The sequence below is a fragment of the Lagenorhynchus albirostris genome, chromosome 8 (genome assembly GCF_949774975.1).
Source record: "Lagenorhynchus albirostris chromosome 8, mLagAlb1.1, whole genome shotgun sequence".
Taxonomy (NCBI): domain Eukaryota; kingdom Metazoa; phylum Chordata; class Mammalia; order Artiodactyla; family Delphinidae; genus Lagenorhynchus; species Lagenorhynchus albirostris.
The window spans coordinates 27,313,448-27,339,970 of NC_083102.1; the positions used below are offsets into that span (position 1 = coordinate 27,313,448).

Consider the following 26,523-nt stretch of genomic DNA (forward strand, 5'->3'; position numbering starts at 1 on the left):
GAAACTTCGATAACTGCTTTTATACACTAGCTTAGAAAATCTCTTTCCTATATTCACTTTGAAACTAAGTACAAAGATGTTCGTAGCCCGTAAACAGCCATCAGTAGAAAAACGGACATATGAATTCTAATGTATTTATAAAAAGAAATGCTCTATCCATTTAAAACAAATTAACAATAGGCCTTCATGTATCAACATGAATGCACTTGAAATAGATAAAACATTGAGTGAAAAAGCAAGTTGAAAAATCACATATACAGAGAATCTTATTTAATCTCAAAACCACATGATGTTTATTAATGCATTAAAGGCTACATGTAGTAAAATCACAAAAGCATGGATAGAAAGGACACACATTCTAGGCAGTGGTTGACTTTCAGGATTTCAGAGAAGGAAGTGGAGTGATGTATATAAATCTTGAATGTTTTGTTTATTTTTTAAAAATTCAAGCAAATGTGGCAAAATATCAGCATTTAAAAATATGTGTACGAATGTGTTTATTATATAATTTTCCATATGTTCTTAATATTTCATAATTTAAAAAATGCTTTTAAAACATATACTGCTAGAAGGCTTCTTATGCTTCATTTTTTCAAAAATATCAAGGACCAGGAATCTCTTTTTTTTAATTTTTATTAGAGTATAATTGATTACAATGTTGTGTTAGTTTCTGCTGTACAGCAAAGTGAATCAGTTATACACACACATATATCCACTCTTTTTTAGATTCTTTTCCCATTTAGGTCATTAGAGAGTACTGATCAGAGTTCCCTGTGCTACACAGTAGGAGGTCCTTATTAGTTATCTATTTTATATATAGTAATGTGTATATGTCAATCAGGAACAGGAATTTCTTGCCCATATTGGTTGGTAATCATCTGCACGTAATCTCTCTGGTAGTTTGAGAGAATCTTCTTTTAACAGGAAAGGTGGAGATGGCCCATAAATGAGCCAGAAAGGCACAGCGTACACACACAGATCAGGAAAACACAGTCAAGTGACATTACACCTCACACTATCGAATGGAATTTACAATATCTGTATTCTGCATAGCTGCCTCTGCCTGGTGGATGTGGTTTGCTGAACTTCTCGGTGTAACTTTTGGAAGTGTATAGGTTTTTTTTAACAGAAAATAGGTGTTTTTATTTTTGGGGAAGTCCTCTGGACTTTTCCCCCTTTGTTTCATATAGTATTTTGAGAAGAGATCATGACTTAAAAAATATTTCTGTAAGATCAGTCTTACTCATAATTTTGAATCTTTTTTCCTTCCTATATTTTCCTTCACAATAAACAAAATGAAAGTAGACGTTACTTGTGTTGCTCTCACTCAGTTCAAGAATTTATAATACTAAAATGTTTTGCTATCTGTGGAACAGAATTTGATTCAAGTTTTTACTTGTTATGGTTGCAAGGTTAATTTTAATAAAGACAACAGAGGTACTCACGATTTTCACTAGACTTGAGAGGGACTGAGAGGAAAATGATTCACCCACAGTCTAACTTACTTGACAATTGGTCTTTTACTGTTGTATCAGTGTTTGCTAATGGTGGTAGTACTGGTGATTGTGGTGTATAATGGTGGTTACAGTGGTGTCCTTCTGTTTTAGGAGTAGGGGGCTTGATAAGAAGGTGGAGAAAGAGAGGGAAGAGAAAAAAATTAAAGAGACAAAGATGGTAGAGCTAGAGATAATGGGTCACTCTAAGAATTTCCAGTGATATAATGAAGCAATTTTTTCCTCTATCTCAGAGATGGTTCTACAAACATTCAGAATGGTTCAAACATTCAGAATGACTTTTGAGTTGTGAGCACTGAGATAACTCCTGAGCTTTCTTCTTCATCAGAAGAACGTGTTCACGCAAAATCATTCACCCTCATTTTAGTTTTGTTGAATATGATGTAAATAACAAATGAAATGTTTTTCTCTATCTTTTGTCTCTTTCTTTTTCTTAACAAAAACATCCACAGATCTTTGATTTTTTAAAAAAAATCCTATATATATTTAATATAAGATTCTTAAAATACTTGACTTTGTGCCTGGATTAACCTTGTGTTGTTGAAGGCCTAAAGTGCTAATAGGAAAGAACACTTTCCTGTCCAGGACTCCAAGCCTGACCAAGAAAGATCACATAATGGAAAACAGGAATTTGAGGAAGGAGGTAGTCCTAGGATAGATCCATCAATAGGATGACTGCATAATTTGTCAGCCAAAGAGGGACACTTTGGAGAATGAAAGTGATTGCTAATCAAAAGGGATACCTGCCCAACAGGTGTAAACCAGCACTACGCCATGAAAACTGACACAGATGGCCATCCTACCCATTCAGAGGGGGATACATCTGTTTTCCTCCTTTTCTAGACTTCGAGCTTCCTTAAGATACGGGAAAAAGAGGCATTTCTTACACATTGTGGGAATGTAGCTATCAGGGACAACAGATATAGTGCCTTAGCCAGATGCAGCTGTAATCTCCTGGGACACATAGGCAGAAATATGAAATGTATGTAAGTGTTTGTGGGAAGCTCCATAGACAAGATGTAAATATGAACTTCACATTGAAGAATGGCCAAGTTTTCACAATAGATTATGAGTCTAGGGATTCAGCTTGAGCAAAAAGACACTTACTGGAAGCACGTTTCTGGTTTGCAAGTTGGACCCAGGGATAATGATAAAAGGGAAGGTCCAAAAGGTTACTTCCTCGAACGAGGTAGTAACCCAGGGCTTCTCAAACTGTAACTTATGTAAGAATCACCTGGGGAACCTTAAAATGGTGATCCTGATTCAGAACGCCTGGGGAAGAGCTTGAGATGCTTGCATTGTTCACAAGCTCCCAGATCATGTTGATGCTGCTGGTCCATGGACCACACAGCTGGTAGGCAGAGAAATCCAAATGAGCGATCCAAGTGTTGATTCTCACTTGGTGATTTGCAAGGAAGAGCAGGTAGGCAGCATTTTTATTACCAGAGATTTTACTCAAATGCTGTTTAAGGCCAAGCAGGTAAGAGAGTGCGTGAGATGGTGCAGAGGTACTGTGCAGAACTGAAAAGCACAAGTCAGTCTCTAAAGGGGAATTTCGGAGTCCTCAAGTCTGGAGAATTATTGACCTGGAAGAATATGATTCCAGTGTTACCAAATTCCTTCGTTTTTCAAGAGAAGCCAGAAATCTGGATTTTAAATCTAATATGAAATCTGCTTGTTTGTAAATCTTGACTCAAATTAAATGCACACACACACACACACACATACCATTGTAAGTCAAGTAAACTGTATTTTTTGCTAGATTTGGCCATCAGTTCGCAACTGCTTTGTCTACATAGTTAAACTAGGTCAGAGGGTCCAAGAAGCCAAGGTATGGTCACACGCAGGTAGAAGCCGTCACATAAGAGTATCTGGGGGCTTCCCTAGTGGCACAGTGGTTGAGAGTCTGCCTGCCGATGCAGGGGACAGGGGTTCGTGCCCTGGTCCGGGAAGATCCCACATGCCGCGGAGTGGCTAGGCCCGTGAGCTATGGCCGCTGAGTCTGTGCGTCCGGAGCCTGTGCTCCACAACGGGAGAGGCCGCAACAGTGAGAGGCCCGCGTACCGCAAAAAAAAAAAGAGTATCTGGGGGCTCACTAGTATGACTGCCTGATTGAATGTTATGGATTAGAGTTTAGAAGGGTGTATGATGAGGAGCAGGGATCAGAACCCAAATATGAAGAAGGAATATAGATAAGACTCTTTAGAATTATTTCAGGAAGTACTGGGGTGAGGTTTTTTTGTTTTTTGGGTTTTTTTTTGGCTGCGTTGGGTCTTCGTTGCTGCACGCGGGCTTTCTCTAGTTGTGGCGAGCAGGGCCTACTCTTCGTTGCAGTGTGCAGGCTTCTCATTGCGGTGGCTTCTCTTGTTGAGGAGCACGGGCTCTAGAGCGCAGGCTCAGTAGCTGTGGTGCACGGGCTTAGTTGCTCTGCGGCATGTGGGATCTTCCCGGACCAGGGCTCGAACCCGTGTCCCCTGCATTGGTAGGTGGATTCCTAACCACTGCGCCACCAGGGAAGCCCTGGAGTGAGTCTTATAGTTAGAGTGAAGGTGGCCTTGAATGCAAGAAGAGGATTTTGGATTTTCAATAAACAACTGAAAAATCACTGACTTGATCATTTTAAATCAGGGCTGGGCCAGTTAAAACATGAAAGTCATCTACACAAGCAAATAATACTTGAAATTTTGCTTTTTATTTTGTCCCCAAAGTTGCCCCATCTGAGCAGACTATGAGTGTCTAGCTGAAGTAGACCCATGTGGAAGTGAAATTTCAACACTATGGCAGGGGTTATGTGTGGTGAACAGAATTCACTGGTACCATATTCTATTTATTTTTCTGATGTTTTTGCCGTCCCTTATAGATTGGTGCGCCAGACACTTGTCAGGGTAGCTAGTCCCTTAATCCAGCCTCATGAAAGGGAATGACGAAAACGAAGCAGATTTTTTGAAAGATCACCTCATTCTGGAACAGCCTTGCCTGCAGTGGAGGAAGTAGAATGGAAGCAGAAGGTCAGGTTTTAGAGGTAAAATGACAGGGGGATGGATAGGACCAAGAGACTGGTTGGTTGTGATTATAAAGCAAGATAATAAAAAGGTCCATTTTATCTTTGAAATCTAGGTTCTTGTAAGTATGATAGAAAACATAGGGTCATAATGAAGAGCTTTGGGGTTATCCACGTGTTCTAACTAAGAGAAAAAGCAGGCCTGGTCATTCTCTACACTGGCATTTTATTTTATTTTTTAATTAATTAATTAGTTAATATTTTTGGCTACCTTGGGTCTTTGTTGCTGCACACGGGCTCTCTCTAGTTGCTGGGAGTGGGGGCTACTCTTTGTTGCGGAGCACGGGCTCTAGGTGCATGGGCTTCAGTAGTAGTAGCACACGGGCTCAGTAGTTGTGGCACATAGGCTTAGTTGCTCCGTGGCATGTGGGATCTTCCCGGACCAGGGCTCGAACCCATGTCCCCTGCATTAGCAGGCGGATTCTTAACCACTGCGCCACCAGGGAAGCCCTACACTGGCATTTTAAATTAAGCTCATATTCACAGATTCTCTCCAGAGCAAGTCAGGAAGATTTAGTCAAAGCTCAGCTTTGTTTCACTGTTTTTCATTGTTTGTCAAGATTATAGAGGCAGACTTTGTGTAATATTGTCAACATCAAAACACCTTTAGTCTTTCTCCTTGAAAAAGCACAACAAAGACATGACACAATCATGGCTTATTAAGAATTTCTTAGAAACCCACTGAAAGTACAGGATTTCTGGATGAGTAAATACCAGGCCCAGAGGACTCACCCTGAGGTAGGTGAATCAGAGGGCAGCAGAGCTAGAAATGTTATTGTCCTGGGAAAGCCTTAAATAAATGACCTCGGTAAACTCAGACAGCAGTTTTTGTAAATTTGTAAATTTTTCAAACACAGCCCAGAATTTGCAGAGATTAAGCAGTGTGAGAGCAAAACAAAGCCTGTAAGAGATGCTAACCTTTACTGATCACTTAGTACATCCTGGGTGATTTCATATCAAAATTATTTATATAAGCCAAACACAATGACAAATTCCAACCATTCCTTAACAATGCCCTAAAACAGAAACCCCCAGTTTTATACCTAGCAAAGCAAAACATTCTATTAAGAGTCTCTATCCTGTTGAGTCCCCCTGTGTCTTCCCAGGAGCTCAGCTGTCTTTCTAAAAAGCAAAGCAGAGGCTCTTCACCTCCAGGTCTGTGTCACTCAGGAGCAAATTCAGTCTTATCCATGCATGTAACAGGGCACTGTCCTTCTTTCCCTGTAAAAAAGTACACCAATACTTTTCTTCTAGGTTGATTTTCCCTTTTTAGTAGAGGGAGAGGAAGGTCAGTGTGCATGGTTCCCACCCAACCAAGAAATGCAGTGAAAAGGCAGGGAGTACATTTCACAGGCCAAATGAAGGTGAGGGCAAACAACTATATACGCCGACATGAACACAGAAAACTGACTGCATGCTGTTGTCTGTTTTGAAGAAAATGTCAAGGAAACATAACAATTAAGGATGTTTTTATGTCACTGGTTTTTCATGTGTATTAAATTTTGACTCTTGGAACCCCTCAGAAATAACCATTTTGCTGCCCAACTCAAAGGGGCAGGGACCTTCAGAGTTTCTTCATAACTTTCTCTGTGACTCGACTCTATCCAGCAAATGTGATTGTGGTTTGAATGATAATTTCCCAGCCTCATTATTTCACCTGGCATTTTGCCTTTGTTCTGTCCAGGAAGCAGAATGTGCCTACATCCTGTTTGTCGTTGCCACGTTTTGGCTGACAGAAGCTTTGCCTCTGTCGGTAACAGCTTTGCTGCCTGCCTTAATGCTCCCTATGTTTGGGATCATGCCTTCCAAGAAGGTAAGTTGTCCTGTGAATGTTTGACATAATTAGATTCCCTACTTCATGCTGCTACTTCCAATGAGAAAGCTGTATTTAAAAGGATCAATAATCCTGTTGATAAGGCTTCCACATAAGTCCTCCAAACTTCCAGCTGTTTCTTGCCTCTAGAATTCTGCATGTGTGTCCACCTTCAGGTGGACAAAAACAAAACACAGACTGTGGCTTCTTGAGTCATGTGTGTCAGTAGGAGAAATGTGTGTCCAATCTTCCCAGGCTGACATCCATGCCCGGTGCCTACCTCCCAAGAAAAAGGCCAGTTCTTTCACGTCCTGCATCAGCTTTTTCTAGTCAACAGAATTCGGTCTCACACAGTGTTGGAAAAGCAATTTTTGTTTCTAATGAAGAAAAAGCTTCCCTGTTTTCTTTTCCAGAAACCTGCCATTTCAGAAGATAAGGCCAAATTAACTTTCACATGTATTTCCATTTTGTTCTTGCTGAGAGTTTATTCATGCTGAGAGGTGTTTCTTACCTTTATACAATCTAAGGGTACCCATCTGAAGAAAATGGATTCAGTTTCCCATTAAAAGCATGAAATGCATTGAAACCAGAATATCTATCTCCATGCAGCTTTCAGCCACCCAGCACACAACTGCCTAAACCACAGCTGAAACATTCTCAGGCAAGATGTCATGTTCAAGATGCCAGGCCATGCAATTTATCACCTTTGGATTTCTATCTTCTGCCTGGGCCCAGTACTGCTTTCATGAGGCTCATCTGTCCTGTAACGTGGGTGGAGACTTCTGTTTTTTAACTAACCCATAATACCCATGATACAGTTCTCTTCCCCTTTCCGCGGGAGAAGATTTTACCACAGCCTTGTGATTCAATTTAAGCCAAGCATTTCGTAAAGTCAGGTCTCTTGAATATCAGTACCATGAGGTATTTTTAAATAAGGTTTCTATGATTAGATAAGTTTGAAAAATACGTAGTATAGGGTATCCCACACTTTGAGAGTGATAGTATACACTAGTGTTTAAAGGTTTTGAGAAGGCCTACAAGAAAGAAAATTCTAGAATCATAGAAAACTCTGTTTTTTAAACTTATTTGACCACAGAAACTTTTTTTTTTTTTTGGTATGCGGGCCTCTCACTGTTGTGGCCTCTCCCATTGCGGAGCACAGGCTCCGGACACGCAGGCTCAGCGGCCATGGCTCTCGGGCCCAGCCGCTCCACGGCATGTGGGATCTTCCCAGACCGGGGCACGAACCCGTGTCCCCTGCATCGGCAGGCGGACTCCCAACCACTGCGCCACCAGGGAAGCCCAGAAACTTTTTTTTTAAGGAAAAATATTATGTACCTTTCAGAGCATTCTTTAGTAAGTCCTGCTGCAAGTGGTTGCCCAAGTATCTGTATACTCTACTAGTCTCCACTCAAGATACAAGAGTGACTGCAGTTTTGGTATAATGGTTGTGATAAAGATATTGGCACGCCAAAACCTGACTTGAGATTTTCCCAGATCATAGTCATGGCCGTTCTGCCATAGGAGTACAAACTAATTAACCCCAGTTTACAGATGGAGAAATTAAGGCATAGAAGGCACCTGCCTGATGTTGCTCAGCTCTTTAAAAACGTAGTATATGGGTACCCTTTTTCTTTTCTATATACTTTTTTCATAGCACTACTGTTTCTGGGTAAGGATGTGGAACTTATTTAAATTTGTATTCAAACACATCTACATTTCTTTCAACAAAATAGAAAGATCATGTAGTTGAAGGTCAAAGTTAAGTGCAGTGAAACAATGTCTTTCTGGTGCAATGTTTTCCCCCCACCAATGTAAATAATGGGTTTAACTGTAATTTCAGGTGGCATCTGCTTATTTCAAAGATTTTCACCTACTGCTAACTGGAGTCATCTGTTTAGCAACATCAATAGAAAAATGGAATCTGCACAAAAGGATTGCTCTGAGAATGGTGATGATGGTGGGTGTGAACCCAGCATGGTAAGTAAGTACTGTGTTTACCGTTCCAGGTTTACATTCCAAACAGACCATTTTTGTGCAGAGCAAATAAACAGATAAGTAATGCATATCCAGACAATCATTTGTATGGCAGTGTAAGTCATGACTTTATTTTTCTCTGCAAATATGAAAGTGATATAAAAGGTACTTGAGGGGCTTCCCTGGTGGCGCAGTGGTTGAGAGTCCGCCTGCCGATGCAGGGGACACAGGTTCGTGCCCCGGTCTGGGAGGATCCCACATGCCGCGGAGCGGCTGGGCCCCGTGAGCCATGGCCACTGAGCCTGCGGGTCTGGAGCCTGTGCTCCGCAACGGGAGAGGCCACAACAGTGAGAGGCCCGCATAACGCAAAAAGAAAAAAAAAAAAAGGTACTTGAGTTGGAGGAGGAAAAGAAAGAAAACTTTCCCACTGCAGGTCTAACTACAGGGAGGTTGGAATAAGTGCACACAACTCGTTCACCTTTTATGCACTGTAGGAGTCAAAGCTGAGAGAAGCCTTGAACCTCAACAGACAAGACTGACAGACATCAGAGTAGATTTCAGTGCTAGCTTGTTTATTTGGCTGATTACACATTCAAGTCTCTTTCAAGAGTATCCTTGATCATCAGGGAGGATGTTAAGAACCAAAGACATTGCTGACAAAATACAAATATGTGCAGAAAAATTCTAAGGTGAACATTTCTCTTTTTAAATGAACTGTTCCAAAGTGAAGCAATTAAGAAGGTTCATTTATAGAATGTGAAATCACTCATTAGACTGATTTTCCCCACTAAAATAAATGCTTTTTTCCATTAAATTAACTGGCTGTTTTGGTTTTAATTCTAGCTCTTGTTAAGAACATAGATGGGAGCTAAAACAAAAAAATTCCAGTGTCATAATCATTTACCTAATGGCATTATGCTTTAAAGCCTTAGGTGGTTCTTCCCTTCTCATCTTTCTTTAAAACATAGGAAAATTGTATTGAATTATGTTGCATAATTCGTTCCAGGGTATAACCACATCTGTGTTTATCATTTATGGAGCAAACTATTTTGTTAAATAGAAAAAAAAATTCAATAACTCAGATCAGACACATTTTTTAAAATATCTGTTACTTAAAAATTTTACGACATGTATTAAGGGTATTTCACTCTTACAATGAAATGGTGTTCCATGCCTCTTAAAGTGCTATAGAAATGTGTCTCTTTTCCTTGGCCACCTGCTCACTGGCCCCAGGGGGTGAGGTCATGCACTTCACAGTGAGGCAAGGGTCCTGTCCATTATACCACTAAGCGGTTTTTCAATTTAAGGCATTTTTACCACGCAGAAGTTTTATCAGTTCCCACCCTTTGTGTATTGAAAGATTTCTTGTTTTGCCAGTGCCTGAAGTTAAAATTGTTTCTTTTTTTTTAATTAAGAATCACTTCTTGTTTAAACAGTTTTCTTAAAAGTTTTCTTTTACACATAGAAAATATCCACCTTATCTGTAGTTGGAATTTATAGTGTGGAATTTTCTTATAGATCTATTTCAAAAGAGACTCAGAGAATTTCATAAATGGCTCTATATGGAAAGATGTGCTTCTGAATGATTTTCTTGGACCTCCTACTCAAGAGATCATGTTTTTTCCCAATTGTGATTTTGAAAGCTTATAGACATGGTTTAAAATCCTATTAGGTATGTTATTTTTTAAGGGAGAAGAATTACTCTATTTGTAAGAGGAGACAGTGTAATACATCCAGTCTTGACAACAGGCAGGGATGTCAGATTCAGGACAGCATGAATAATTGAATCTACAGAAAATTCTGAAACCTCATTTTAGCTAGTGATTTTACCCATTTCCTCCACCCACCATATATTGAACCAGAGTAGTTAACAAGTAAAAAGCAGATTTATAAATATTAACCTCCCTCCTTGCCCTTGTGCCTCCTTGGCACATATACTAATAATCAGAGATACGACCCAAACATAAAAGAAAGGATAAGGGATCTTAAATGCAAATGCTGACTGCACCTTATCTTACTAGTATTTGAAGATGTGTCATCTGTAAAGGGCATTCAAATATTGGTGTAATATTATAAGCTGTTACACCATCTACCAACTTGCAGTTTGATTATAAGTTTTATCATTTTTCTGGTTTCAGAGAGAAGATTCTTATGGTTTTCAGGGAGACAAACCTCGTAAGAAATCTGCCCTTACATGTGCCATTTTGATTTCTACCTGGCTATAGCTCTCCTCAGAGTTCCTCATCTGGGAGGAATCTTAACCTTCTATGTTTTGAAAAAATTAATTCACAACTCATGAACAACATCCTTTACAGTTAAGTGATACGGAGCTGGTGAAGCTAGAGAGCACACTTCATAATAAAGGCCCTCTCATTTCAGGCTGACCTTGGGGTTCATGAGCAGTACCGCCTTCTTATCTATGTGGCTTAGCAACACCTCTACTACTGCCATGGTGATGCCCATCATGGAGGCTGTGGCCCAGCAGATCATCAGTGCTGAAGCAGAGGTTGAGGCTACTCAGATGACTTATATCAGTGGATCAACCAACTATGGACTGGAAACAGATGGTATCACATGTTGATTTGGCCACAGTGGGGTCTAGTCATTTGGGCAATAGAAAAGGCTCAAGAATTCTGGGTTATATTTTGAACTAATTGTCCATACATGCATGATGGGAATTTAACCTTCTTCTTTCTCTATTTTCCAGTATTTATACAAGGGAATTACATTTACCCAAATATTTTACTTTCAGTTAATGGCTGAATTTACATTCTCTGGCAAAAGGGAAAGAATAAGTATGACTTTTCTATCCTCCAGCCAGTCTATTAGAACTTTCTCTGTCTTTCATGCCTTTATCAGTAGACCTCCAGGTTACTCTTTTATACTGAAATGACTTTCCTGCATAATATTGGGAACGTTTAATTCTTATATTCTATTTGGAAACAGCATCACATTTTACCTTGGTTATTTCTGGTCTGATAAACTGCTCTGATGCAGTGAAAAAAAATGTTGGGAGGATATTGGTGTTCGTAAAATACTTTATTATGATGACTGTTATGTCAGTACAAGGTGAATTTGTTTATTTTCAGTTTCTAATAATGCTTCCATCTTCACACATACACACATTGATAACCCTTCATTTAAATTATTATTTTTTTCTATTTAATGTTTTGCAGAAAATGTTAATGGACATGAAACAAGTGAGAGAAAAGAGAAAACAAAACCAGTTCCAGGGTAAAGAACATTATTTTGATTAGGAGTTTCTGAATTACATTTTAATAAAATTATAAACTGGGTCAATTTGTTTTTCAGATACAGTAATGATGCAGGGAAAATTTCAAGCAAGATGGAGCTGGAAAAGGTACATGAAATTTGATTCTCTCTGAATAATTATACATAAAATTATATTAGATTTGCAGTTAGATACGTGTGCATTTTAAAACCTGTTACTTGCTTCCTTGTCTATAAATTACTTTACTTGCTTACATCAAAGCATGTTGTAATGGTTTGATAAGCCTTCATGGATGGACTGAAATCAACATCCTGATAGGAAACATTTTAGGCTCTGAAAATCAGCCTCATTTTCTCCTTTTACCAGGTTCATGGTGATGGCAGTTAGCATATGTAGTTTAAAGAAATATAATGCTAGTCTCAGAATATTGTTTCATTTTCTTATTAAAATCTTGCTGCCTTTTTATTAGGCTCATCCTATTTCTTCCAGGGTATGAACTTAGAGCAACTCCTATTCATGTAATCACAATCCAGTTATCTTTAGTGTCTTCCTTACCACTAAATTCAATGCAGAATTCATGAGCTGCTACTGTCAAACACAGATGGAGAGTTGTTGTAGCTATTCTGCCTATTAAAGGAAGGAAAGAGACTTTTGTAAACTATCCCATAGAATTCATTTCCCCAGAATAAATCAATGTAAAAATACTATACTAGGTTGTATTGGGAGCAATATATCTTGAGACCATTGAAAAATAATCCTGCATAGAAATAGTCCAACGGTAACCATGGCATTAGAAATATGAGAGTGGGGCATATGTTCCTTCCTCAGGCTATAATGCATTAGCATGCAACTCAATAGGAAAAAGAAAACTTTCTTGTTATTTACAGAAATCTTCAAGGAAAGAGCGAATTTTATGTAAAGAGAAAACTAATACAAAGATAAGTTTTAAGCCACTAGCTACAGGGTGTATTAAGGGTTTTTAAGATGAGAATTGAATACATATTTATGAAAACATTATCATCTTTAGGGAGAGAAGTAATTCTTTTAAAACACAGAAAATCAACAGTATGCCCGCTGTATTACAGAAGAATGCATTATAAATAGGCTTTAAAAACTGCTGGATATACTTGCACTCGGTAACTTTCTCGTGGTCATCTTTACAAACCCAGTTTTCTGGTGTGATGCCTAAATTTGGCTTCCAATGATTTGACATCCAACACTGTCCTAGGCATTGTAGGAAGGTCTGTTGATGAAAAGACCTACTCCTTACCATAAGCAGCTCAGAGTCTAATGGGGAAGATGGACTTAAAAAAAATGCGTGACATAGGGCTTCCCTGGTGGCGCAGGGGTTGAGAGTCCGCCTGCTGATGCAGGGGACACAGGTTCGCTGGGCCCGTGAGCCATGGCTGCTGAGCCTGCGCGTCCGGAGCCTGTGCTCCACAACGGGAGAGGCCACAACAGTGAGAGGCCCGCATACAGCAAAAAAAAAAAAAAAGCGTGACATAAATACCACAGCAAAGGTGCACACAGAGGCCAGATCTCCCAGAAGCTGGAGCAACTAGCTCAATCTAGGAATATTGCCAGAGGGAATGTGAGGTAAAGGAATTTGAGTCTGGAGCAAGATGTCGTGTGCAATCAGGGAAGTGCAAACTCCATGAGCGCAGGAACTGTGTCCACTTGGTTCAGCATATAATCCCCTAGCACATTCCATTGTTTGACAGAGAGTAGGTATTCAATAGATATTTATCTTGACTAATTAACGAAGGAGAGAAAAAGGAAGAGGTAACATAATCAGAGAATAAGATGAATTCAAAGACCCCAAAATGTCGAGAGCAGGGCTTTTTTTGGGAAACATCTCCAGTGCAGGTGCCAGGAATGAGCTGTGGAAAGTGAAATGTTTGGATAGGTTGGACCAGGTTAAAAATTGCTGTTCATGCCATGCAAAAGAGTTTAGTTCATCTTAAGGGAAATAGAGAGCTTTGAAGCCAGGAGGCAGCATGTTAAATTCTGCCCTTTAAGAAGCTTACTGTGGCAACAATGTGAAAGGCAGAGGGTATGGACCTAATTGAATTTTTGATTAATCTGACTTTGTAGATGAGAGAGGGAAAAGTATAGAAGATGCCTCTGCTACAGTAAGCTAGGTAAAGGCAGATGGTGATGCCACAGACTGAGATGGGAAACACTGAGGGGAAATAAGTTTTCAACGGTGAGAAGTAAGGTAATTTGGGTATATTTTAGGCAGTAAAGATTAAGATCTGAGTTTGGAAGAGAAGACCTTTGAACAATGATTCTATGGTCTTTCTAGAACTTCATACATACAAATTTAGCTTGGTGTAAAAGAAAAATTAAGGGATCACTTTTTGCTCTGTAATAGTGCTATTTATAAGAGATCACATGAAAGTATTTTTTACAAACTGTACATTTAAGATATGTTTTGATTTTTAGCAGTTACACATCTCTTCTCAGATATAAACATATTGTATAGTTTGTGTTATAATTATAATAAATTGCACCTGTTCTTTGCTAGATTTAAACTAGATAATTTAAGATTAACTGATTATGTGGAAGAATCTATATCTACTTAATCTAGCTATAAAACGGAAGGGATATTTATATTCATAATGTTTTAGTCTTCTGCTTTTTTCATGAAGTTGGTGGGACATTTTATTGAATTAAAATAAATCCTGTGTGGTTTGGCTTTGAATGTGAACTACAAGTCAAAAAAGATCCAAATATTACTCCTTTTGAGAGGGGATGGTTTAAAATAAATTTCAAAGAAGAGAAAAAAAATGAAAGTCATAGATTTTTTTGGTAATTTGCACCATTTTGCCATGTTTTTACACATCTGAATCACCAACGTGTTGATTTGATATACTCACATATTGCAAAATGATCTCCACCATAGCTTTATTTAACACCTCCATCACATTACATAATTACCATTCCTTTATTGCAGTGTTAACATTTAAGATCTACTCTCTTAGCAACTTCCAGCTATGTATATAGTATTACTAATTATAATAATCATGCTGTACATTAGATCCCCAGAACTTATTCATCCTAAAACTAGCAGCTTGCACCCTTTGACCATCATCTCCCCATTTGCCCACCCCCAGCCCCTGGTAACCACCACTTTACTCTCTGTTTTATGAGTTTGGCTTTTATGCATTCCACATATAAATGATACCATGCAGTATTTGTCTTTCTCTGTCTGATTTATTTCACTTAGCATAATGCTATTATAATGATAGCCATTCTAACAGGTGTGAGATGATAACTCATTATACTTTTGATCTGCCTTTCCCTGATGATTAGTGGCGTTGAGCACCTTTTCGTGTACCTGTTGACCATTTGGATGTCTTCTTTGTGAAAATGTCTATTCAGCTCCTCTGCCCATTTTTCAATTGGCTTGTCTGGGGATTTTTGGTTGGTTGGTTGGTTGGATGTTTTTGCTAGTGAGTTGTATGAGTTCTTTATATACTTTATCAGTCCTAAAATTATTATTAATAGAACTGCAAAGTTTTGGTAAAGATGATAACGATGATAATTTGATGATAATTTTCCCACTGCTGCTGCTGCAGCAGCTGATGGTGGTGATTATATGCTGGTTTTGAAGCTGATGGATATTCAGCAGTTCCTCAGATTCCAGGAACTGATTAAGAAGCACTCCTATCTAAGAGTCATATTCCTAAGCTGCATACTTAAAAAAGAGATGTCTTCCATGACTCACCAAGTTCCCTTTTCACTATAGGCAATGGCCCACCCATTAGCAGAACTCCCTACTCATGCCCAGAATAAAAATGGTGGGTAGGTACTTAGACCTAACTGACCATAAATTCTATATTACTCCAAAAGTAGCTGAAATATTTTTAGAGAAGAAAAGGAACAAGAAGAAAGGAAGACCCCAAAATGACACTGACATACATGAGGGAATAGATTTTTCAGGTTCCAACGGAGCAATTGGGAGACCAATCATCACTCATATTATTTCCATAAGAAATGAGTTCCAGGTTTCCAAAAATCAATTTTTACACACCAAGAGAAGAATCAAGTTGCTATATATTTTCCTTCTTTCAAGCACTAGTATTAATCAAAGAGATACCTCAGATTTTTACACTAGCTCAATTTCTAAACCTCCAGACATCTTTGAAGGAAAGGAACTGAAAAATCAGTACACTTTTAATGAAAGGCCTAAAATAATTGTTTTCCATTCATCTTATATAATTTCTTGTTCCCCAAAGGGAAAAATTCAAAGGAAAATTTCCTTGAACAAATTGAATTTTGCTTTTAATTACGTGTTGTTTAGTTTGGGGGTGAAATTCTTATTATTCAAAATTAAATTCCGTAAGAGGGCACTCTTTAATATTCTCCAAAAATTCTAAGAACCATATAACAGTAATTAGCATGGGTCATAATGTCAGGGACTAGGGGCATTAGTGCTGCCGAGTAAGGAGATATCAGTTCTAGAATATCTGGCCCCTAGATCAAATGTAGAAAAGGAATTTTAGATTAGATCAAGTAGGTGCTACAAACAAAGGTTCTTCTTGATTACTCTTGCCTTCTCTTAGACCGCGTGAAATTCGGCAGCAAAGCCAATTGTTAATGCCTCTCGGACCTCACTTGAGATAACTCACGGGTCTCCTTTACTCATCCTGCCAAACCCTGCGGTTTATAGAGAGGTGAGCAGAAAGAAAGAGAGAGGGAGAATGATTGAGAGAGAGAGCCTATTACACACCCTTTAGGAATCACAGCAGCATCAAAAAGACAAGAGGTAACAAGTGTTGTTGAAGGTGTCGAGAAAAGGGAGCCCCCTGTTCATTGTCGGTGGGAATGTAAAGTGGTGCAACCACTATGGAAAGCAGTATGAAGGTTCCTCAAAATATTAAAAATAGGACCACCATAGGACCCAGCAATCCCACTACAGGGTATATATTCAAAGGAAATGAAAACAGGATATTGAAGAGATATCTGCACTCCCATGTTCATTGCAGTAGCCAAGATATGGAAAAAACGTAAGTGAATGAATGGATCAAGAAGATGTGGTATGTATAGACCATGGAATATTATTTAGCCATGGCAAAAAAGGAAATTCTGCCATTTGCAATGACATGGATGAAACCTGAGTGCACTATGCTAAGTAAAATAAGCCAGACAGAGAAAGACAAATACTGCATGGCTTCATTTATATATGGAAATCTTTTTTTTTTTTTTTAAGTAAAACTCATAGAAACAAAGAGTAGAAAAATGGTTGCCAGGGGCTGGGGCAGGGTGGTGGGTAGGTAAATAGGGAGAGGTATAAGCATTTGGCTATAAGATAAAGTCAGAGGACCTAATGTAAAACATGGGGACTAGAGTTGATAATACTGTTGTATGGTTGAGATTGGCTAGGGGACTGATACTTGAATGTCTCACCAAAAAAAAAAGAAAAAAAAAGAAAAAGGAAAGAAAGAAAAAGAAAGAAAGAGAAACATAAGGTGATGGATGTGCTGATGGGCTGGATGGGGGTAATCTTTTCATAATGTATATGTGGATCAGATCACAATGATGTACACTTTAAATATCTTACAATTTTATTTTTTAATTATACCTCAATAAAGTTGAAAAGGATCATGGGATATTTAAAGTGTACATCATGGTGATTTGATGAAGTATTCATGGTGAAATGGTTTCCCCCATCTGGTTGATTGGCACATTGATCACCTCACATATTTATCCTTTCTTCTTTTCTTTTTTGTTTTTTGGTGAGAACATTTGAGTTCTACTCTCTTGGCAAATTTCAATTGTCGAGTGCAGTGTTGTCAACTCCAGTCACCATGTTTTGCGATGGCTCTTAAGTCCTTACTCATCTTATAGCTGAAAGTTTGTACCCTTTACTTGGTCCTTTTTTAACCTGGCAGTTTTCTGTGCCTCTGGGAATACAAGATGAAGTTGAACTTTCAAAAGAAATTGTAACTATTCTACTCACTAATCCAATTTATGAGAACTCATTCCATTCAGCTGAGAATTTGGAAGCCTCATTATCAATGGTATTAAATCAGAACAAAGGATGATATTTCTGACATACACTGGGGATCCAATATGCCCCACAAAGAGGCTTCACTAAAGTGAAGGTAAATGCCTGGGTGTCAGCAAACAGGTCACACCCGATCCACGTGAAATTCTGCCAGGTGCATCTTCCGAAAGAAGAGAGAAGTGGGTGGCAACCGTTGGTGAGGTAAATTCACTTCTGAGTAAATAATTTATTTTAATATTCATTAAAAAAAGAGAGGAATCATAGCAGCAACCTGTGAACACAACCTCACTCAGATTTTAATATTTATTGTAGTCAAAGCCCTAGCTGGGCTCCACTGGTTTACTTAGCTAGGGTTCCACAAAACATTTTGTTATTAAAGAAATAACTGACTATTGATGATACCTCTTCTTCCATATATCTTTCATTTTTGAATCAGAAAAATGTGGTTCTTCACATTTCATATTGTTAAAATATTATCTAGCAAATAACATGAGCTTAGCCATGTTGGAAGCATCTGTACTTTCCTCTAACTGTACAATAAACCTCCCATACCATAAAATTTATTCTAATACTGTACTTTGTTTCCTAAAATCTTCAACAATATTTTTCTCTTCATATTCCAATGATATTTCCTAACAAAGGAATAGATTTATTTTGTCCCCAAACCGTTTTTCATATATCTTGATTATGAAATATTTTAATATATACATATTTAAAGAATGTAACACAAATTTAAAAGAATAAAACGAATAAAATGGTATTTACCAACACCCCAGCTTAAGAAATAGAACATAACAATTTCTAGAAATCTCCATGAGCTCTTCTCTGATTCCATCTCCTTTCTTCAGACCATCATATCCATCCCCTTGTCAACATAGCCACAGTCCAGAATTTCATGTTAATCATTTTCTTATTTTCTTTTCAGTATTACCACTTGTATTAGTTACTTCTTCATCTCAACAAAGACCAAAAATAGCAATAGTTTTAATAAGATAGAAATAGGCTGGTATGGTGGCTCCACAATCATGATGACCTTGACTCTTTCTATTCTTGCTCTGCCATCCTCAGCACTTGATGGCTACCTCATGGTTCAAGATGGCTGCCTCATCTCCCTCTATCCATTCTCTGTTCCAGCTAGCAGGAAACAGAAAGGAGAAAGTAGAAGGCATATACATATACTTAGTAATTATTCTATTACTTTCCTGGATTCAGAATTATTCATATTTTCTATTTCTCCTTGAGTTTTAGTTATATTTTTCTAGGAATTTATGCATTCCATTTCAAATTTAGTAGCATGTTGTTTATAATATTCACTTATTACCTCTTTAATTTCTATAGTATTTTTAGTTATGTATCTTTTAGTTACTAATACTTTTACTTATGCTTTTAAACATTTTTGGAATAATTCTTCCAAAAGTATGTTGATTTTATGTCTTATAAGTCTTATCAAAGAACAAGCTTTTGGCTCTTTTGATCCTATTTCATGTTCTACTTTATTAGTTTCTTCTCTTTATTACTTCGTTCTGTCTATTTAATCTTTGCATTTAGTTTCTGTTCATTTACTTTTAAAAGTATACATTTGCATTACTTTTTTTGAGCTTTTCTTCTCTTCCAAAGTAAGAATTTGAGGCAACAAATTTTCTTCCATTTCTTCCACTTTAGCTGTATTCCATATTTTTTAGTTCTTTGTGTTTTTTGCTTTCCATTACGCTAGAGTCTTTGATCCATGAGCTGCTTAGACATGTGTTTTAAATTTTGAAATAAATGAGTCTTTTGTAGCTACTTTTTGTTTTGTTTTTTTATTTCTAACATAAATTTACTGTGGTCAGAAACTGGTCTGTATGACATCAGTTCTTTTAAACTTGTTGAGGCAGATTTGTGGACTAGCATGTGGCCAATTGTGATAAATACTTCCTTGTGCTAAAAAAGGATTGCATATTTTCAACTTACTGGGTGCAGTATTTTCCAAGCCTATTAGATCAAGTTTGCCAGTTGTGAATTTCAAATTGTCTGTGACCTAACAATTTTTTGTCTGCTTAACCCAGCAATTAATGCAACTGTTTTGTTAAAATCTCCCTCCATGATGTGGCTATATCTATTTCTCCTGATAGTTCTGTCAATTTTGGTTTCTATATATTTTCAGATTATGTTATTATGTCCCTATCACGTAATAATGTTTAGAATGTTTATATGTTCTGGTTAATTAACACTTTTACCATTTTGCAGTGTCCCTCTCAGTCTATGGTAATGTTTTGGGGTCTTTGAGTTTGTCTGATGATAATGTAATAGCAATGCCAGCTTTCTTTAGGTTAGTGTTTACCTGACATTACTTCTATCCTTTCACTTTCAACAGTTCTATGTCCTTATACTTTAGATGTTTCTCTTATAAAAAGCATATTGTTGGCTTTTGCATTTTTATCCAGGTTAGAAATTTTTGCCTGACAAGTCTGATCCCCTTGAACTCTCTGTAACTTTATAAATTTAGAATAATTTTTAGTGCCAGATTTCTATTTTTTCTAAATATTTATTCTTTCCATCTCTTTTTCCTGCATTCTTTTTTATTTTCTTTTTGTTCTTTATTATTTATATCATCCTACACACACACACACACACACACACACACACACACACACACACACTTATACTGACGTCCTATGCTGCTATATTATTTATATATCATTTCAGTCATTTTTACCACTATAAAAAGAACAGGATTTTTTTCTAATAGCATGTATGTTTTGATTTTTTGCTCTTCACTAAGAAATTACAAAGGAAGCTTCTACATACTTAACATTTAGGATATAACATTTTGTAAAATAAATCCTGGATTTAATTGATTTTTGACATTGCTAGAAACAGAATTTTTATGAAAAGTCGTCTCGAGTGCTAAATTTTGAATATCTATTTGTTATACTATTACTATATAAACAAATATCCCAATTCACAATATGCATCATAATTCTTTATTAACTACAGTGGATATAAATCCTATTTCAAGGAGTTATTGATAACTTCAAATTTGTTACCAGCTCTCCTGAGTTGTTCAGGTTATTGCTAATTAGATCTTCTCTAGATCTTCATGAAGAATTCATACCACAGGTAGGAGAAGGATATCCTCTTATATTTTCTTATATTATCTTCATTCTAGGTGTGTTTTTTTTTTTTTTACATAAGTCATTTCCTGTAGAAATCATGTACAGCCATAAGCACATTATGGGAGGGCTAGTTTAATTAAAACTAGAAAGGATAATTTGTTATCCACTTACCAAGCCCATATAAACTCAATATGCCAAGAGTGAACGAAGTGGGCAGGGCCCTATTGTCAGTCTCTCTGTGCACTTGGAGCTTTCCTCTCCTCTCCCTTTACCTCCATCATCCACCAATGTATGGGCCATGAAGGCACTAAGGTCAATCTGTGCAATAATTATTAGTCAAGAATCATTTATTTCTTGGGGATTTTTTAATGTAAAAAGAGAAATATCGCGTCTTCCAATAAGATGGCAGATTGAATAGGTCCATTTACCTTCACTCTATCCCAAATCTCCATTAAAACAAGAATAGATTTTTAAGTCATACGTCACAATTATAAAAATATCAAGAGAGGAGATGACAGCAAAATCATTTTGGAAGCTGGAAAGTTAAAGAATGGCTGGAAAATGCCTCAGTTATCCCATGAAAGTGGAATTCTAAGTCAACAGTAAGTTACAAAAGTAAGCAATCTCAAGTCCATTCTCTAGTAGGTCTGCGTCTTTATTCCTGTTCTGCCCCTAGCTTCTTCATGACCTTTTTTTTTTTTTTTTAGATTCCATATATATGTGTTAGCATACAGTATTTGTTTTTCTCTTTCTGAATTACTTCACTCTGTATGACAGACTCTAGGTCTATCCACCTCACTACAAATAACTCAATTTCGTTTATTTTTATGGCTGAGTAATATTCCATTGTATATATGTACCACATCTTCTTTATCGGGCTGGGGGAAGGGTAAGCTGGGACAAAGTGAGAGAGTGGCATGGACATATATACACTACCAAATGTAAAATAGATAGCTAGTGGGAAGCAGCTGCGTAGCACAGGGAGATCAGCTCGGTGCTTTGTGTCCACCTAGAGGGGTGGGATAGGGAGGGTGGGAGGGAGGGAGGCGCAAGAGGGAGGGGATATGGGGACACACGTATATGTATAACTGATTCACTTTGTTATAAAGCAGAAATTAACAGACCACTGTAAAGCAATTATACTCCAATAAAGATGTTTAAAAAAAAAAAACAATCTAATTTACCTAGCAGCAGCCCTCAAAGTTTTTCAAAATGTTGAAAAGTGAGGGTAAGTTAAAAAATTTTATGCAACAGTTAAATCCACAAATTTCTTCCCAACCTCTACATGGATGCAGCTGCTCCTCCTCCACCAAACGGAAGTGTAGTCTTTATTTATTTATTTGCGGTACGCGGGCCTCTCACTGTTGTGGCCTCTCCCACTGCGGAGCACAGGCTCCGGACGCGCAGGCTCAGCGGCCATGGCTCACAGGCCCAGCCGCTCCACGGCATGTGGGATCTTCCCGGACCGGGGCACGAACCCGCGTCCCCTGCATCGGCAGGCGGACTCTTAACCACTGCGCCACCAGGGAAGCCGGGAAGTGTAGTCCTTTGACACAGTAAAGCAGACAGGAAGAGTTCAGGGTCAGGAACAGATTTCACAATGAAAACAGGGACACTGAGTGACAGTTAATATGTTGAATGGTGAGAGCCCCTCCTTCCACCCCACCGTCCCCAACAGCCAGGTCTATTCCCTCCAGGTGACAGTAGGCAAGGAACCAGGAGGTTTTTCTTTGGGGAATGCAATGAGCACAAGATAAAAGATGAAAATATACAGCATTGGGTTTTCTCAAAAAAAGCTCCAGTCAGATGATACTATATATGTGCCCACAGTCAACAACAAATCCCAAAGCACATGTACAGGACTTCCAACCAGCTTTTCACTGCCTTAAATATGAGCAAACCACCAAAGTTCCTGGATATCTGAAGACAGCCTCAGGCATGAAAGAGAGAGACCCAAACAAACAAAAAGGAGACAGAAACTTGCAGGAAACAGAGACTGTGCAAGAAGTTTAAAACACAAGACAAGAAACTATCATTAATATATTCAGAGAGGTGAACAAAGAAATTGCATTCATGAAATATGAATGACATTCTATAAAAGAGGCACGAGAAGCAAAAAATAAATATATAAATAAAATAGAAAATACATAAAATACAAAATATCAATATAATGTAAAGATATAAAACATAAGTGGAAATTTTAGTATACAAGAAACAAGATAAGAAAATATTAGGAGTTTCAGAAAAAGAATAGAGAAAACTGAGATTACATCAAAACTCAAGAAAACTTCCATAAAAGAAGAATATAATTTTTATGACATAAAGTCCCGCTGCGTGCCAGCAAAACTGACGAAACAGATGCACACAGGGAAGGGCACTGAGAGTTCAGAACATGGTGGATGAAGAGAGACCCTAAAAGTTTCCAGAAAGGGGGAAAAACAGATTCCTTAAGATGAAAAGAATGGCAGAAGACTTCTTTATACCAAACACTGGGAACTCCCAGGCAATAAGGGGGAAATGGCTTCAAGGAAGAAAATGACTAGTTGTAGGACAAGCAGAAAAGCCCTGGAAGAGATGTCTCTAAGACAATGGAATTGGTAGAATATTTGATGTAGATTAGGTGTCCTGTCACTTGATTGTTTGAAGGGAAGATTTAAACAACCAGGGAATACTTGGGGCTGATTTAGTGGTATCCACTTAGAAAGCTAAGCAAGTAAGCGGGGGACACAAAACAGGAAAAGTAATATAAATCCCATTGCTCAGCTGTTAACAGATATCTAGACAACATTCTGAACACTGAACTCTGCTCTAAGCAAACTTATGATATAGCCATAATGGGAGAACGATGGAGACATGAAAAGTATAAGTGTGTTCAGTGGAGGATGCTGTGAAAGATAGCTAGATTCTCATCATCTAACATAGTGGAGTTTTAACTGTAATGCCTTCAACTGAGAAATCAAGAGATGGTATCATATGAATACTCCTAAAGTAAGTGCAAATAAATGTCCAAAAAGAGCTGGAAGATTTTAAACTGGCTGTCTTTGGCAAGCAGAAAATGGTTAGCAGGAACTAATATTTTGTGCAATTTGCCTTGAATAAATATAGAAATATAAATAGAACCCCTAATGTTTTAATACCACACTCACCCAAATGAATTCTTTTGTACACTGCCTTGGAGACCACTGGTTTAGTTCATGGTGATTCTTGTGTGCATTATTAGCACCCGGGGTCGGTGCTAATCACTGGAGTCTGCAATCACTACCACCAGGTGGCAATAGTGAGTTATATCTGGACCTGCAGGATTTCTGTTCAGAAATGACCCTTGAGCACCACCCAGTTATCTTAGGATTCTGAATTTGGTCATGTCCTGGACAAAATGTTCTCAGTCACTTGAAAGAAGTTGTGAGACATACAAGGTCTTAGATGTCATGTATTTGTGGGAAATACGAATGTACGATGACAACTGGGATTGAATAAAAACACACTAAGCAATATGAAATGTAATTAAATGTAAAGTTTTAGATGTAGGCTAAAAAACTCACATAAATAAAAAGTGTTCTGGAAGGCAAGATGACACAAGGGAAATTACTGAGAGGGAACTTAGATACACAGAAATCTGCTTCAATTCTGCTGTGACCATTATGTCACACTGAGATTTATTTTTGCTCTTCTGAAAATTTAGGTCTGTGTACCAGATTATCTCTAAATACTATCTGTTCTAATAGTCTATGATTCTTTTATATATTAAAAAAACTTTTTTATGATTGTGGAAGATACAAAAAGTATCAAGAAGGTAGCAGGTACTCTCATATCTTGACACATTTCATTTCAGTCTTATTTCTAGGCACATATGTAGATATATTTTTTATTTTTTTAAAAATTACATCGTTCTATACATTTAATCTCACAGAAGTCTCTCATCATGAAACATAAAACAAGTACTTTCCCATTCACAGTATAGCCATGGCAATGTCCTTTGGTCACCAGCACAAGAGGTTTTCTCTGGCCACTTCATCCCTGTCTCCAGCCTCACCCCTCTAGACACTTTGCTTCTCCCTTCTTCACTTTGGATTTTTTTTTCTCTCCCGAACTCATAGGAGAAAATACCGCCCCCCCTAATTCCTCCTCCACTCATGGAAAAATGTAGTGATTAGTCTGATAATCTGCAAATATGTGCTCTCAGGGTCTGAATCTTACTTTCTACCCTGAGTGACTTATTCCAACACCCTCTTAGATTAGGGTCAAACACTTGGTCTCAAGTTGAAACTACTGCCTTGAGCAGAAGATTAATTTGCTAAGGACACCCCCCACTCCCTTTTATAGTTTCTGTACCAATCATTGGCTTAATTAGTGGCTCATCTCAGACTTCCTTAAGAGCTGTATTTTCCTGCCCATTGCCCTCTACTACTATCCCTCTGGTCCTCAACTTTTACCCCTTACTGCAGTATCATCTCTTCCCAGTAGTTCAGTCCAGCAATCACAGGCCCTAAGTAAAAATAACAGTAGAGCTGACTGCATGGGATTCATGTTTACTGGCTAGATAACGCAAGTGGTGCGCCCCATGCCACCTCCCAAAGACCTCCGCTTAACTCTTGATGTGTTTTATGATATATTACCATTACCATTTACTGCAGGACTTGAATTTAACTTGAATTTGTAATGCTTTTCTAAATTGTCCACGATATTTGCAGAAACATCGCCTTTTGTGCTGTAGCATTCATGTATGTTTTAAAGTCTTTATATAGGAAAAAAGTATGAGAAGTCCATAAGGTCTAAAGCATGCAAATATGTCAATATTTTTCTATTTTGATTTTTTAATTTTATACCTGTCAGTGCAGTTTTATCATTTTATATATATGACTGCATATATACATATATGAAGTCCAATTTTTTATGAAATCCAAGTTTTTCTTTGTATTTTTGAAAGTTTTAATGTGATGATGAGAAATTACATGCATATTACATCTTTAAGTTTCCATTTCTTATTATCAATTTAATAATATCCAAATTATATATCATTTTCTGATTTGTGTTTGAAGTCTCTCCTTTAGTAAAATAGCTAATAGTTAAGCCCTAAGTTTCATTTGTCATTTTGTATCACTGATAAGAACTTTTAAACTTATTTTACTCTTTTATTTACATATCCTTTATTTTTCAAATTTTCAATGGAAAGTTTTATTATGTAGAAAATACAAATCATTCCCATGTAGGAAATATAAGGCAAAGGGAGACATTTGTAAATTAATTTATTTGGGGTGAAGGGTAGATACCTTTGGGGGCTAACCTTTAAGTTAATTAGAAAGTAAAAGGCAAATTACAATCCAATGTCCTGACCCTGCCATGCTAAATGCCATTCCCACATCCATGATGGCTTTTAGTGAGCAGACATTTTTTCCTATCATGATTTCTCAAAAGGCTCTTTCAGTGCCAGTGTCACACACAGCATGCTTATCTGTATGAAACGGGGCAATTCTTCTGTCTGCATATTTCTTAAATACATCCAGTTCTTTTTTTTTTAAAGGCTCAGTGTGCAAGACAGGTCTGAAATAGGCAAGAACTGGAGACCTATAAAGAGGTGATTACAGTAACTCAAATCAGAGATAACAATGACTTAGACCAAACGTGATAGTGGAGATGGAAAAAACCCAACAGACTCCAGATGTATTTAAGGAGATACAATTGACAGGATTTGGTGGGATGAGGAAAAGAATGATTTCAAGGAGGATGAGAAATACTGTGTAGTGGCTGAGGGTATGAGCCCTCCATGGCCTCAAAATTCAAGTCTACCATTTCCAGGCTCTACAACCTTGGGAAGCCA

At 37.7% G+C, this 26,523-nt stretch overlaps 1 protein-coding gene across 1 annotated transcript in view; it reads left to right on the forward strand.

Annotated features, from left to right (window-relative positions):
- Positions 1–26,523, forward strand: part of SLC13A1 (solute carrier family 13 member 1) — a 75,614-nt gene that overhangs the window by 13,228 nt on the left and 35,863 nt on the right. The window contains exons 2-6 of the mRNA XM_060155990.1: positions 6,260–6,388; positions 8,232–8,368; positions 10,745–10,932; positions 11,542–11,599; positions 11,678–11,726. Of these exons, the coding sequence (XP_060011973.1) occupies positions 6,260–6,388; positions 8,232–8,368; positions 10,745–10,932; positions 11,542–11,599; positions 11,678–11,726 (561 nt within the window). The remainder of the gene's footprint in view (positions 1–6,259; positions 6,389–8,231; positions 8,369–10,744; positions 10,933–11,541; positions 11,600–11,677; positions 11,727–26,523) is intronic.